General features: G+C 42.5%; 1 protein-coding gene across 1 annotated transcript; it reads right to left on the bottom strand.

Moving 5' to 3' along the window:
* Positions 1 to 307: 307 nt before the first annotated feature.
* Positions 308 to 14081, bottom strand: LOC104539979. The gene is given in 7 exon segments (XM_010183661.1): positions 308 to 389; positions 572 to 683; positions 1703 to 1765; positions 2412 to 2692; positions 7611 to 7673; positions 12553 to 12883; positions 14036 to 14081. Coding segments are annotated over 7 exon segments (978 nt in total).
* Between the last annotated feature and the right edge of the window lie 1876 nt (positions 14082 to 15957).

Here is a 15957-nt window from a genome sequence, read left to right as displayed (position 1 = left end):
TGTTTGCTGGTAGCAAAGCTGACCCATGATGTTTAAATTGTCCTGCTGTGTGTTCTTTCCTGCTCTTCTTTAGCCCATTGCTGGGTCACTTACTCGATACCTGAAAGAGTAAACCATGTTTTACATTCTTATTCACATTTAATGCAGTGGTGTTGAGTTTCTGTTAATCTGGAATGGATTGGGCATTTTTTTTTGGTCATTTTTGTTACCTGATCTTCAGAATTCTCTGTTCTCGTTTTTGTGTCTCCCTTTTCACACTGTTTGGCTTTTGGGGTTCCACTTTATAGTTTATTGCTGATCTGGACATTTATCCAGACTTTGTGCTCTGCCACTCAAAATGACCAGCAGAAGATTTCTATCAGAACCTGAGATGCTCTGGACTAGCCTGACACAAAGGCAATTCGGGGATAAGATGCAATTTGGGGGTTACATTAAGTTATCCAGTGCAAACAGGAAGAGCTGAACTGATGTCACTCCTTGTGGTGATACAGAAGGATGCAAAGCCAACTGGTCACTCCTTGCACTTGCCTCTTGTGTTCCCAGGAACTGAATGATGTGTTTCTTACCTCAGAAGAGATACAGCTTGATACTCATGATTATATTAAAGGCGATGCTCTTTGCCATCAGGACTCTCAAAGTCAAAACAGTCATGAACAGCGTATTCACTTTCTCCATTTTGACATCTGCTTTAAACAGAAAAAGAGAGAAGATAGTAGGGTCTTGATATTATACCCCACCCTGTCAAAAAAAAACACATAAAAGAAAAAAAGAAGGAAAATCTACACATGATCGGCGGATGAAGGAAGCAGAAAGAAAGGAAAAGATGACAGAAGAATGAATCAAGTGCAGGGAAGAGAGGAGATGTCTCCCCAGTGAGGAATTTACTTTCCATTGCTGTTTTAGCTCATGGAAACTTATTGGTTATTTAGCCTGTTAACCTGAAACAGCAGGTTATTTTTAGTAAGTATTTTTATTTCTGACATTTCTGCACCACAGAAAGCAATTTTTCATATTTTAGTATTGAGTCCACAAGAAGTGCTTCTTATTACTTAATAAGTATCTACAATTCAGACATTCCTGCACCAAAGACAATTTTCATGCATTGTTACTGAATCCCCAGTAACATCCTCCCCAGTAACCATATTGTATTGGTCCCTTTGTTGCAGTCAGGAGAACATTTTTATTTATTAAAGTAGTCAAAGTATGTATTTGTTTAAACTGCAAAGTTAAAAAAATCTATAAGATATATGTGTACAAGTACTTAGAGAAGGTATGTACCATACACAGAAGAAGAACAGTTGTGTTAAGGATTAGACAATAACATGTGAAGAATAGTAGTTGTGAGTAGACAACCATGAAGAATAGGCCATAATTTTCTTATTTTCTCCATGTCAAAATTATGTAGAGGTATGTTTTTGAAGTAATTCAATGTCTTGTATGAAATATTATGGTAGTGATGAACCAGTCACGGTAAAGGGCAAATTAAAAAGCAGACATTTTATGTATACTTTTATAATCTCATAATATTGCTTTGTTAAAAACGTATAAATAAGCTGTGAAAATGTATGGACTTCAGAGCACAATTAGAGGAGCTATCCTCTGTGTTTCCCCAGCGCTGCAGTAAAGAAGTGCCTGCTTATCTGCAACTGTGTAGATAAGTTCTGTCGTGATTGTGACCCCCTCAACACCTTACGCAACTAACCTTTTGCAGAGGTGTCCATAATGTTGCAAGCATTAACTGCTTCATATTCTTCAGTCTTCTCTTCTGTTGGGTGATTGAGAGTCACTATAAATTGTATCCAAACTATATTAAAAAAATTACACAAAACATACCTATAGCTCTTCCTGAGCAGTAGATAAGCAGTACTGGATAATCAGATGGCAGGACATGAATACTGAGACTAACTTTAAGACAAAAATTAGCTTTCTACATGTCATTGCAGTTTCTCCTACCCCACCTTGACAGTTGAGTTTTATTTTCTCTCCCTTTTGAAATGAATTTTCTCATAGGAAAAGAAAAATTTTTAAAGTGATCAAAAATAGCAACAACAACAACTACAAAAATCACGTTCTTTTTTATTTTGTATTTTCATAAACATTTTCCTTGAACAATCTTGCCTTAGATAAAGGTAGACCTGCAATTATTAGAGCTTTTTTAGGGGGAAGGGGGGAAGGTGAGGGGGTTTTTTTGTTAGGTTTTTTCTTTTCTGGGGAAGAAAACTCCAGATGCTTAAATAGTTGAATTAAGGTCATATATGCTTGGTGCTTTTGAATATCTTGTATCTACCTAAGTATCTAAATAGCTTTCTGACTGTACCTACTTGTTTCTGCTAAGTTTGCAAAAGGCAAGAAAAAAATCTTGGGAGATGCATCTCTCAGAATCATGTTGCATTTGGACCACAGCACTGTACCTGGCAGAATTATGCTCTCTGCAGTCTTGCTCCCTTTGTGCACAGCTTTGCAGGTCACCTCTGCATCTGGTTCCACTCCAACTACTTTGATGGCACTATACATCCCCTCAGATGTGACAATTGGTGTGTTTTGATCATATACAATGTCACCTTTGGGCACATCAAGGCTGATGTTCTTAGGGTAGAAAGCCCTTGCCAAACAAGCCATGTTCAGTTTGTTGTCATATTGTTTGTGTTCCTTTGATTTAAACACAATGACTTCTGGGGTAGATTCTTCTTGACTCTCTGAAAAAGAAGCATCATTTTGGGAGGATTTTATTTTCAACATACTTTTCTAAGAGCTATATCATCTACACTTCAGATGTAGAGTGTCTTAATTTTTTTCTTCTGTTTCACCAAGAGCAGAGCAGAGAAAGAAAGAGAGTATAAGGGTGGGATTTTCATCAGAGCTTCCAGTCCCTTGGGTCCTGAAGCTTATTTTTACTAAAACTCATATATATAACTATATTAATTCATTTAAATGAGAGACATTGAAATGAGGAGGGCAACTTTTAAGAATACAACACAAATGATCAGAACAATTTAGATACTAAAAAGAACATTTACTTCAACTTTAGCCCTATATGCTTGTAACATGATGCATATTAAAAGATCCCTTTTATAATTACCCAAAAATCCTTTACCTAATAAGGTAATTATCAAGATAACATCATTATCTTAATCATAGCACACAGGGAGAGAAGACTGTTACTTGACACTACAATGCCATTCCAATGAGTGGGACTACTTGCAGATACAAAATAATATTGTTAAAATGGAAGATGAGGTTAAATCTTCCATAGAATCGTTATGGTTGGAAAGGACCTTTAAGATCATCAAGTCCAACCATTATCTAACTCTATCATGCCCACTTCTAAAACCTGAGCACCATATCTAAATACATCCAAGGGTGGTAATTCTACTGCTTCCCTGGGCAGCCTGTGCCAGTCTTTGATAACCCTTACAGTGTAGAAGTTTTTCTTAATGTCTAACCTAAACCTCCCCTGGTGTAGCTTCATGCCATTTCCTTTTGTCCTATTGGCTGTAACTTGTGAGAAGAGACCCACACCTATCTCTCGACAACCTTCTTTCAGGTTGTTGTAGAGAGTGATAAGGTCTCCCCTCAGCCTCCTTTTCTTCAGACTAAACAACTTCAAATCCCTCAGCCACTCCTCATAAGACTTGTGCTCTAAACCCTTCATCAGCTTTGTTGCCCTTCTCTGGACATGCTGTAGCATCTTTATGTCCTTCTTGGAGTGAGAGGCCCAAAACTGAACACAGTATTTGAGGTGCAGCCTCACCAGTGCCAAGTGCCCCTCTACTCTGCCCTGGTGAGACCGCATCTGGAATATTGCGTCCAGTTCTGGGCCCCTCAGTTCAAGAAGGACAGGGAACTGCTGGAGAGAGTCCAGTGCAGGGCTACAAAGATGATTAAGGGAGTGGAGCATCTCCCTTATGAGGAGCGGCTGAGGGAGCTGGGTCTCTTTAGTTTGCAGAAGAGGAGACTGAGGGGAGACCTCATTCATGTTTATAAATATTTAAAGGGTGAGTGTCACGAGGATGGAGCCAGGCTCTTCTCGGTGACAAACAATGATAGGACAAGGGGTAACTGACACAAACTGGAACACAGGAGGTTCCACTTAAATTTGAGAAGAAACTTCTTCTCAGTGAGGGTGACAGAGCACTGGCCCAGGCTGCCCAGAGAGGTTGTGGAGTCTCCTTCTCTGGAGACATTCAAACCCCGCCTGGACGCCTTCCTGTGTAACCTCATCTGGGTGTTCCTGCTCCGGCAGGGGGATTGGACTGGATGAGCTTTTGAGGTCCCTTCCAATCCCTAACGTTCTGAGATTCTGTGATTCTGAGATTCTGTGATTCTGTGAGTACAGGGGCACAAACATTTCCCTGCTCCTGCTGACTACACTATTCCCGATACAGGCCAGGATGCCACTGGCCTTCTTGGCCACCTGGGCACACTGCTGGCTCATGTTCAGCTGCTTGTCGATCGACAACCCCAGGCCTCTTTCTGCTGGGCAGGTTTCCAGCCATTCTTCCCCAAGCCTTTAGCACTGCATGGAGTTGTTGTGACTCAAGTGAAAGACTCTGCACTTGACCTTGTTGAATCTCATGCAATGGGCCTCAACCCATCAATCCCACCTATTCAGGTTCCTCTGAAAAGCCTTCCTACCCTCAAGCAGATCAACACTCCCACCTAACTCGGTGTTGCATGCAAACTTCCTGAGGGTACACTGAATCTTCTTATTCAGATCATTGATAAAGGTGTTAAACAGGAATTGCCCTGATACTGAGCCCTGGGGAACACCACTGTGACTGGCTGCCAACTGGATTTAACTCATTCACCACCACTCTCTTGGCCTGACTGTGCAGCCAGTGTTTGACCCAGCAGACTGCATGACCATCCAAGTCTTGAGCAACCAGTATGTTCATGAGAGTTCTGTGGCACTATAGTACTGAAGTACTGAAGGCTTTACTGAAGCCCAGGTAAAAAACATCCACAGCCTTTCCGTCATCTGCCAAGTGGATCACCTTGTCATAGAAGGAGATCACATTCATTAAAGAGGACCTGTCCTTCATGAACCCATGCTGACTGGGCCTGATCATCTTGTTGTCCTGTAAATGGTGTGTGATGGCACTCAAGACGATTTATTCCACGACCTTCCCCAGCATTGAGGTCAGGCTGACAGGTCTGTAGATTCTTGGATCCTCCTTCCAGCTCTTCTTGTAGATGGGCATCACAACTGCTAATTTCCAGTCCAGTGGGACCTCCCTGATTAGCTAGGACTGCTGATAAATTATGAAGAGTGGCTTGGTGAGCACATCTGCCAAATCCTTCAGCACTCTCAGGCATAACCCTTCTGACCCCATAGACTTGTGTATGTTTAGGTGGTGCAGCAGATCACCAACCATTTCCTCTTGGATTATCCTGGTCTCATTCTGTTCCCCATCCTTGTCTTTCAGCTCAAAGGGCTGGGTATTCAGCAAACAACCAGTGTTGCTATTGAAGACTGAGGCAAAGAAGGCATTAAGCACCTCAGTGTTTTCCCTATCCTGAGTTACTGTGTTTCCCCTCCATCCAATAAAGAAGGAAGATTCTCCCTAGTCCTATGTTTGTTGTTAATGTTTTTATAGAAGTAATTTTTATTGTCTATTATGACAATAGCCAGATTGAGTTCTAGTTGGGCTTTGGCCGAACTAATTTTCTCCCTGCATAGACTCACTACGTCTTTGTACTCCTTTTGTGTGGCCTGGCCACTTTTCATCATTCAGTTCCAAGGAGGTTTCCTTTCCAAATTCCGTTCTTTGAAAGTTTCTGTAATATTTCTATGTAGAACTTGACCCAGGCACTCTCGTAACAAGTGAATAGTGTTGTGCGAGCTCTGGAGAGGTTTCAAAGTTGTGTGACCATCTCACTGCATAGTGCTGAGCCATCCTAAAGGACAACACTGGGACATCTAAGAGAGGAGTTTAGTGCCATTTCAAATACACCATTTATTCCGTCTTCTCTCTGGCTGTCCCTTCGGAAAGAAACAGATATCTTGTAGATTCTTTAGGGCATCTTTGTACTGGAGGGTGTGTGGGGGGATGCAGTTATATTTGCACTGCACACAAAAAGTAGTTAATATGCAAAAAATCCTATTTCTTTTTCCTCTTAATCTTACAAAATCACAGAATTGTCTATATATCCCATCCTCTTGTAGATCTTGGCTTCCTCCAATGAGAAATATACAGAGAATGAACCAAAAAATTCCTTAGCTATTCTTTCACTTAATTCTCAGGAGACGTCTCAAAAACTGTGTAGTGATTAAAGAATGTTTTCTATGCCTTTTGTGCTTGGAGATTCTCAGGAGGCCCAGCTCCTGTGGTGTTCTTAGCTGTTTTAAGTACTTTTAAATATCTCCCATGGAAAGGAAAAAAAAACCACGCTAAAAAGAGTCAGGATACAAGCATTCTTGAAGCCTGGAAATTCTATTCTTGTCTTTGGAGGAACCAATAGTTTCTAAAGACTACTGTTTTGGGAAACATTTTTTTCCCTCTTTCCTGAAGAACAGGAGTCATGACACAGCAATTACTAATATAGCAGTTCTGAAATTCAATTTGTTTTAAAAAGCATGCAAGATACTTTCTGTGTAGAAACTGAACCTTGCATTAGGGATGCTGTGTTTGTCTGACAAGGCAATATCATTATTTAGACTTTAACTCACCAACACCTTTTGTTGGTTAATTGTTCATGGTAGAATACCTTTTGTACTGATAACTGGCAAGTTTATATTAGTGTAGATTGAGGTTGGGTTGACGGAAGCTGACAGTATCTTGTTGTCCTACTTTTTCAAATGATGGTTTCAAAATAGTATCTTTTGTTTCCCTGCTCCCACAGAAACTGGAGCTGCATCTATCTATCCCAAAATAGGCATGTAAGATGCCCTAAAGATTTAAAGGCAGTTATATAGCTGTATGGGGCTTACAGATGTGATATAGCACCTAAGAGAATCCCATGCCTGACTGGGGACTGTGTGTGTTCAGGTGGTGGTGGGCAACTGAATGTTTTAGGACAGTAAAAATCAACACAACAGACTCACCCATTGCCCCAACTTTAATGCTGTCACATGAAAGCTGGGAAAGATGGTCCATCTTTAAAAAGACCATGTTCAGAAAAGTGCCATTTCTAAATATAAAAGGCTTGCTCACATTTCAAGCAGTAGCTTCAAAAACTAATGTGCCCTGTCTTTCCATGGGAACTGCTTTTTCCTGTAACTTTTTATAGCTCTTTTTTTTTTTTACTTTTCACACATCTTAGTGTTACACAAAAGAAAGCAAGCAACTACTTTCACATCATACTGAAGCTGGGCTAAGACACTGTACCCACTGGGTATAAACAACAGTCTTAAATTTAGCAGTGCAACTATGGGAAGGGATGAGGATCTGTGGAGTAATGCTGATGCACATAGCTAGGAAACTATTTTGTTGTTCCTGAAAAGCTTTGTTAGCTAAATATGAGCTGAAGACTGAAACATCTGGCTGGAGAATGCATGTTCAGGAGATCTGAGGCTGCAGAAAATTCTCATTATGCTATCACATCACACAGTTCCTTTGTCCATCCCACCGCAAACTTAAGAAATATATTAGCAGTAAAACAAGTGGAACTTACTTGTCTCAACTGAAAAAGAGATCCCAGTTCCAAATACGAGCTTGTCTGTTGCCACATTGTTTGCATGTAGTCAAATAAACCCACTTTCCTCACCACACTTTAAAGGTCTATAACATCAGGGAATAAAATGCCAGCGGTTTGTCCAAAGGATCCATATATGGACTACCACAATAGGGCTCCAAAGTCACTATTGTTTCCAAAATTGTAAGGAGAGAAAACAATTTTTCGTAATAGAATGATTTCAAACAACTTGATCCATGCCAAAGCTTTTAAAATTCTTTTCTCTTCTATTAGCTCAGTATGCAATATACTTCCAGAATAAATGCTCATAGGAATTATCTTCTTTAACATATTCCCTTTTTTCCTTTCTTCCCCAAAATATATTGTTCCTTTTGCAGTCTCAGGTTTTTGTATGACACCTTACAGTGTTTGTGTCACTGTGCTACTCCAAGTTCTCAACACAGTGATATACTTAGTTACAAAAAGTGCCTCTTCCTTCCTTTTTACTGTACAGTATGTCATATGAGACAGGTAGTCTTATACCCTATATATCACATGAAGAAATCACATGGACTTTAAAATAAGGGCCTGAAGGTGGGCTAAAAGAGGGGACTTGAGCCTGCTTAAAACTTGTAGGATTATAATGTTGCTCTGGGAAGGCTCAGATTTTAGATCAATGAAAAAAGCAAAAGTTGACTGAGTATTATTCTACAGCATGCAGTGAAAATCCAGAGTTGCAGAAGTGTTCTGGTTTTGTTTTGTTCTGGTTTGGTTTGGTTTGTTGGTTTTTTTTTCCACTTTCAACTATTTTCTGTTGCCCACAGAGAAGAGGAATACACTTAATCTAGTGTTTTAGGGTTGCTATCTTTCTGGACAGGCCAATGCTAAGAGTAATTTGGTGCCTGAGGAAGTCTTTATCATGCTTTTGGTATCTTTAAAAGTTAAAAATAAATTATTGTTCTTTATTACCATGGGATGCGTTATTAAATAAAGATTCTGCTCTGAATGGTGCAAAGTTTCTTGATGACATCCTGCATAATGAACAAATTCTGCATCCTTAGTGACACCTACACCTAAAGAATTCTGTGAAACATACTATGCAGGTGAAAATAAATTTTGTTTGAATACCTTCCTTACGTCTAGGCTGGGCAGCAAAGCAGCTGCCCCTTCAGTGACTGCTAAGAAAGCAGAGCTCTGTTGGCTAGATATTGTATGACAGTTATGGAAGATGCTATAAAAGATAACTTTACAATGCAAGGATGTACACACAGACACATGATACAAGCAATTTACCTTTAATTGAAACATTAATCACTTGGTATTAGCAATAGCGTAAGTGTATGAATACTTCTGCCCCCATGGGCAGAAGTAACAGAGTAACCCTTGAAAATGGACATGCCATGGTTCTCTTACCCTGAGGACTCTAAGCTAATCTCATGTTAACAGCCTTATCGGGTATAAAGAATAACTGGGTACAGATGGCCGCAGGTGGTCTACCAAGGAAATGTGATTTAATACTGCTCTTTAACTGCTGTCAAGCTGGAAGAAGGCAGGAAGGAAGGGAAAGTTACTAACATCCTGGGAAAAAAAATACATCTATGAGAAGACAATAAGGCAATTATGAGCCAGTATAGGATTGATCTACCCAAGTGAAAAGGACAGCAAGGGGAAAGAGTGCAAAACTGGTAATCTACCAAGGTGATATTGAAAGCTGGCAGTGAGGGTTAGCAAACTTAAACAAAAATGAGAGTGAGAGGGGGACCTCTAGCTGCTGACCATAGCATAGAGGACTCGCTGGAAAAGGCCCAAGAGTGGGATGGACCCTGCTCACTTCATGAAGCTATTGCTTGCTTGGGTGTTTTCAGGCAAGCTCTAAGGCCTCCTTAGCAGCAATGGAGACTCTGCAGCTCCCATCTACCACAGCAATCTATAGTCCGTGAAGGTGTTTATGAATTAATTAACTTAGATTAACTTAGATTTCCTGTGACAGTGAGGTAAGCTGGTATTCTCAGAAACTCAGAAAATGTTCCTTTAAGTGGTCCTTAAGGAGAAAATGAGTGGGAAGAAACTACAGCTGTCACGGGCAAAGGCAAGGCTATCATAATCTGGGCCATGGAAAAAATAATAACCATGCAGTTCTAGAGAGAATTAATGCTTTATCTTTTAAATTATTGCACTGAAGAAGAAACAGATATGGAAAAGGGCTGAAGGAGGGAAGAATTGTAATACTAGATTGAGGTGGTGGATAGAGGGGCACTGTTTGCTGTAAATTGAGATGAAGATAGAGGGGCCCATTTCAATGATAATGCTTAGTGGTCATGATCTGTGTGGCTGTTCAGGGAAAATTAGAGCTGTCTTCCAGCCACTTGGTGTTGAGAATCTTCTCACTTAGCTGCCAGGGATTGCATTTGAGGTAGTCATCTGAACGTTGTGAAGAGAGAGTCATGCCCCAAGTGAAATTGGCTGAGCTACTTTGTTTGTCTAAAATACCTTGGAAAGTGACACATTTCTTCTTTGAACCACTTGTTTCTATGTAATGGATGCAATGAGTAACTTAGATGGAAAATTCTTAACTGTGGCAGGTAAAAACCTCTCTGCTGAACTGATGTTGAAAATTATATGTTCAAAATCAAATGCTCTTGAAACCAACATCCATATTTAAATGCAAGAAAAACTGCCATTATGTATAGTGATTGTCCCATAGCTATAATCACAATCAGCATCAAATGTGTTCGTCAGGATGCAGTTGTCTGTTGGAAGACAACATTGTGAGGAAGTGGAGTATGTTACATCTTCAAGCTTTTCAGGAAATCAGTTTGTGTTGGGTGGTTCAGTCTCCTTCAACCACTGTGATACTTAGTCCACACAGTGATGAATAGTCATACAAAAACATTTGTGTTTTCATTTCTGTGTGAGGTGACACCCCTTCTTTGATGTCCTTTGAAGTTGTCTTTTGTCTTCCTCTACTCTTTTACTAATGGATAATCAGGCCACACAGCAATTGCCATAAATTAAAAACTGCATTGCCAGCATCATTTTTATGCTAAATTAAGGTAAAAATACAGCACTCTCACTGAGACATTGTCCGTACCTGGTGACACTGAATGTGGATTGATTTGGATTGTAAGAATCATTTAAACTCAAATTCCTTGTTTCCATATATATTTTAATAAACTTCTAGAAATTTAAAGTAGGATATTTTCTTACATATGACAAGGACCAGCTGTCCAAAACATTAACTGTCAGGTTAATCTTTTCTTACATATCAGGACTATTCTGGACTTAAAATTATTTGTGTGTCTAATATTTTCATGCTCTACCAAAATGAGTCTGTGATGCACAAATTCTTCAGAGGTTAATTTAGCTTGGTATGATTGCCTCTTCTTCTGTGTGGATCTGCTAATATTTGAGGTGGGGCGGGGGAGGAGTGGTGATGTTTGTCCCAGAAACACAGAATCACAGAATGGATGGAGCTGAAAGGGATGTTAGAAGACTGTCAAGTCCAAACCCTCTGCTTGAAGCAGGGTCAGCTAAAGCAGGTCCCAAAGAACCATGTCTAGTTGAGTTTTGAGTATGGAGACTTCACAACCTCTCTGAGAATGGCTGAGGTTGAAAGGGACCTCTGGAGGTCATCTTGTCCACCTCCCCCAGTCAAGCAGGGCCATCAAGAGGCAATTGCCAAGGAACATGTTCAGACAGCCTTCGTGTATCTACAAGGAGAGAGACTCCACAGCCTCTCTTGGCAACCTGTCCAACTGCTTGGTCACTGTCACAGTAAAAAAGTGTTTCTGTAAGTTGAGAGGAAAATTTCTGTGTTTCTATTTGTGCCCATTGCCTCTTGTCCTGTCACCGGACACCACTCGACAGAGCCTGGGTCAGTCCTCTTTACAACCTCCCTTCAGGTTTTTCTATATTGATAAGAACCTCCCCCAAACTTTCTTTTCTTCAGGCTGAACAGTCTCAGCCCTCTCAGACTTTCTCCACATGAGAAACGCTGCAATCATCTTTGTGTCCCTTTGTTGGGCTCTCTCCAGTGTGGAGAGAGCTCTCCAGGTAGCTCTCCAGGACATAGCTCTCCAGGTGTGGTCTCACCAGTGCTGAGCAGAGGGGAATAGTGCCCTCTCTCGACCTCCTGGCAATGCTCTGTCTAATGCAGCCCAGGATACCATTTTCATTTTTTGCCTTCTTCCTTCCTCTTCTCCTCCACCACCTCTGTGCCCTCAGAGAAACCATCTCTCCTGATGGTGTCTTGCTTGCAGGGTCCTGTCACGCAAAAATCCCCATCAGCCCAGAAGCTGTGCAGTGAGGTTTTACATGTGCTGCTGCAGACCAGAACACTCAGGCCCCACCCCAGGTCCAGCATGTGAAAAAGCATCCATCCCTCCCTTGCCTCCACACTGCCATGCCCAGAGCTGTGAGGGTACCTACCCTCCAAGGGTACAACCCCTTTCTTTACAGGAGAGGGTTGGACAGACAGCTGGGGTTAGATTTGGACTGCATAGAGAAGGACCCATGTGCTCACCTGCAGCCCCTACACTGGCTCCACAACATTCATGCCTGGAGAGGTGCCCTGAGGTGGTCCCTCTGCCACCATTCTCCTGAGAGTGAAGGAGCACCAAGGTTGCTGTAAGAAAGAAGTGGTGATGGTATCTCATGGGGAAGTCTGTGAATGGAGGTGAAAAGTCTGTGCTGTGTGAGGGGGTTGGTGTTAGACCTGCCCACAGGACTTATTCACACATGAAATCTTATTTCTGTCTTCCATTATAAATGTCAAATTTTACTGCAAATTCAGTTGCCCATGAATAGATTGGGAGTTCCAGCATCTATTAATCCCAAACCTCGCTGATATTTCCCAGAGCAAATACAAGCAACTGTCATTTTGAGAAAAGGCCCTGTCACGACAGGAGTCCTCCCCTTTTTTGTGCTGCTTCTCTCTCCATTGGCATCAATGTGTGCTGCCTGGTGCAGAAATAGGTGGCTGTGTCTAAGGCTGTAAGGGCATGAAGCTGCAAAGAAACTTTGTTTTTGTCTTTATCTGCAGACATGGTGACTCGGCCTTGGAAGGGTGGGGCGTAGCCTGTGTTATTCCCAAAAGGATAGATCCAGCCTAGAAATTGCAGCTCCCCTCCTGGGGCCTGACGGACACAATTCCAGTCATACCGAGGGCTATCCAGTGATGTTCCCGTTACAGTACAGGTGAGTGGGAATGATCCGGAGACCTTCCCCTCCTTGGGACCAGATGCCACCATCCTTATTGGGGAAAGGGTACCTGGAAATACACAGAGCAGGTGGGAGATCTGAGTGTATATGAGAAAGCTCATGGGTGTAGTAGTCCGTCCTGGGGCTGTAGATTGCACAAAACCCAGAGTTTCAGACTTTAATTCCAGGAGTTATTGCTGGAGACAGTGGCTTGCCCAGACACTGCAGACACATATTTCCTCGCACCACCCAAAGTGGTGGAAAAGCTGAGGCAGGAGACCCACAAGAATCTGGTTAACTTCTGGTAACCATGCCATATGTTTAAATATGAATCCAGAAGTTTGACAGTAGGAGCGTATGGAGCCCCTAGCCCTTTCCAGTCCTCTTGCTCCCTTCGCCAGCTGTGCCTGCACCCACACCCCTGTGCACAGAGCAAGCAGAGAATAGGCTGGGCATGGACACACAGGTAATTGGTTCGTCAGTTGCACATGAGCCACAGAGGGACTAGAAGTATGGGGGTCTTAAACCTCCCCGAGGAATGGCCTGCCCCTAGAAAATCCCATGGATGCTCAAAGTGAGACTCTGCACAGCTCCTTGGGGCAGTTACTGGCTTTATCTAGGAATGTCTTCCTCTTACTCCCTACTTAGAAAAAAAATCTCTGAAAACATCCCTCGTCTGTACTGTACCAGCATCCCACCCCACCTGAAAAGGGAAGATTATTGCCGTGCAGGGATTCCTCTTAGGTAGTAGCACTTAGAGTTTGGCAGTAGCAGGCCAAGTTGTGCAGGGCGAGACGAAGCCTATTCAGTCCCAGTCTCTCTCTCTCCCCTTTCATTATGGCTCTCACCTCCCAGCAATGTTGTGCAGGACAAGGTCAGGTGCCAAAGACCGATCCTCTGTGAGATCACTTCCTTCTGTTTTCGGGCAGGGAGTAATGAAACTAAATGGCAAAGAGACACAAACAGGAGAAGAGCCCAACTCTTGACTTCCAGAAGGAAGAGGGAAGACCTGGCCTCGGCAGATGGAATCTGCAACCCTTCTGGCCCCATCACACACTCACCAGCAGCACTGGGAACCCCAGCCTAGGTGGCAAAACAATGCCAGCAGGATTGAGAGCAGGAAAGAGACAAGTATTTTGGGAATGATACAGGTCACAGGCAGAGGGAAACACAAAAAACCCATGTTCATGTCCTCTTCCCATGAAAGGGGGATCGCTCTCACCTTTAAGGGCTGCAGCAAACATGATGACCAGCATCCAGAGGAGCATTGTGGGCTTCCCCAGAGGAATTTGCATGGTGCACGATGAAGTAGGAAAGTAAAGTTGTGAGGCTGAGAAGGGCTTAGACCTTCCTCTCTTTGAGTCAGCAGAGAAATGCCCTGTCCTTTCGGCACTGAACGCTCAGACTTCTTTGCAACTCCAGCCAGATTTGCAGCCTTTTCTGATCAACCCTTTTTTAGCTGCAGGTACTTCATACACTGGGGAGTTAGATACATTTGTTACTGCTGGACTGGGTGGGGACAGGAAACCATATTTCCTTTTTTGTTCTGCTTAGCCTACACAGGAAACACAGGTTCTTGTCATGAGAGGCCCAAAACTGAACACAGTATTCAAGGTGTGGCCTCACCCAGGGGGGGACACCACTTGTGATCAGCCACCAACTGGATTTAACTCCATTCACAACTCCTTGGGCCTGGCCATCCAGCCAGTGTTTTACCCAGTGAAGAGTACACCAGTCCAAGCCATGAGCAGCTGGTTTCTCCAGGAGAATGCTACAGGAAACAGTGTCAAAAGCTTTACTAGTAGACAACATCCTCAGTCTTTCCCTTATCCGCTTAGGATGTCATCTTGTTATAGAAGGACATCAGGTTAGTCAAGCAGGGTCTGCCTTTCATAAACCCATTCTGACTGGGCCTGATGGCCTGGTTGTCCTGTATGTGCCATGTGATGGCACTCAAGATGATCATCTGCTCCATAACCTTCCCTGGTACCAAGGTCAGGCTGATGGGTGTGATATTCCCTGGATCCTCCCTACAGCCGCTGTAGTTTAGTGTCACATTTGCTAACCTCCAGGGCCTCCACAGTTAGCAAGGACTGCTGATAAATGATTGAAAGTGTCTTGAAGTGTCACTTTTGTCAGCTTCCTTGGTACCCTTAGGTGAATCCTGTCCATCCCCATAGACTTGTCTGTGTCTAAGTGGTGCAGCAGGTTGCTAAACCATTTCCCCTTAGATTATGGGGGCTACATTCTACCCCTTCCCATCTTCCAGCTCAAAGGGTAGGCTACCTCAATAACAACTGATGTTACTATTAAAAATTGAGGCAAAGAAGGCATTCAATACCTCAGCTTTTTCCTCATCCTCTGTCACTGTGTTTCCCTCTGCATCTAATGAAGTACAGATTCTCCTTAGCCCTCCTTTTGTTGCTAATGTATTTTAGAAACATTTTTTATTGTCTTTTGTGGCAGTAGACATATTAAGTTCTAGTTGGGCTTTAGCCCTTCTCATTTTCTCCTTGCATAACCTCATGACATCCTTGTAGTCCTTCTGAGTTTCCTGCCCCTTCTTCCAAAGTTCATACACCTTTTGTTTTTCCTCATTTCCAGCCAAAGCTCTCTGTTCAGCCAGGCCAGTCTCGTTCCCTGCTGGCTCATCTTGTGGCACATTGGGATGGCTGGCTCATGCCCTTTCTTGAAGATTTCCTTCTTAAAGAATGTCAAGCCTTTCTGGACTCTTTTGCCCTTCAGGACTGCCTCCCAAGGTACTTTGTTAACCAGACTTCTAACCAGGTTGAAGCCTGCCCTCCAGAAGTCTAAGGTAACAGTTCTGCTGACCCCCTCCTTACTTCTCCATGAATTGAAAAGTGTAACTTCATTATCATTATGCCCAAGACGGCCTTCAATCATTACATCACCCACAAGCCTTTGTTTGCAAATAACAAGTCTAGTGGGATGTATCCCCTAGTTGTGTCTCGTATCATGTCAGGAAGTTGTCTTCTACACACTCCAGGAACCTCCTAGGCTGTTTCCTCTCTGCTGTATTGCATTTCCAGCAGACATCTGGTAAGTTGAAGTGCCTCATGAAACTTCTTCTAACTCTTCATAGAATATTTCATTGGTCTTTTCATACTGGTAGGGTGGTCTATA

Source organism: Mesitornis unicolor, unplaced genomic scaffold (assembly GCF_000695765.1).
Source record: "Mesitornis unicolor isolate BGI_N332 unplaced genomic scaffold, ASM69576v1 scaffold4714, whole genome shotgun sequence".
NCBI classification, from domain to species: domain Eukaryota; kingdom Metazoa; phylum Chordata; class Aves; order Mesitornithiformes; family Mesitornithidae; genus Mesitornis; species Mesitornis unicolor.
Note: the sequence above shows the minus strand (reverse complement) of the source record. Positions and strands in the feature narration are given on the sequence as shown.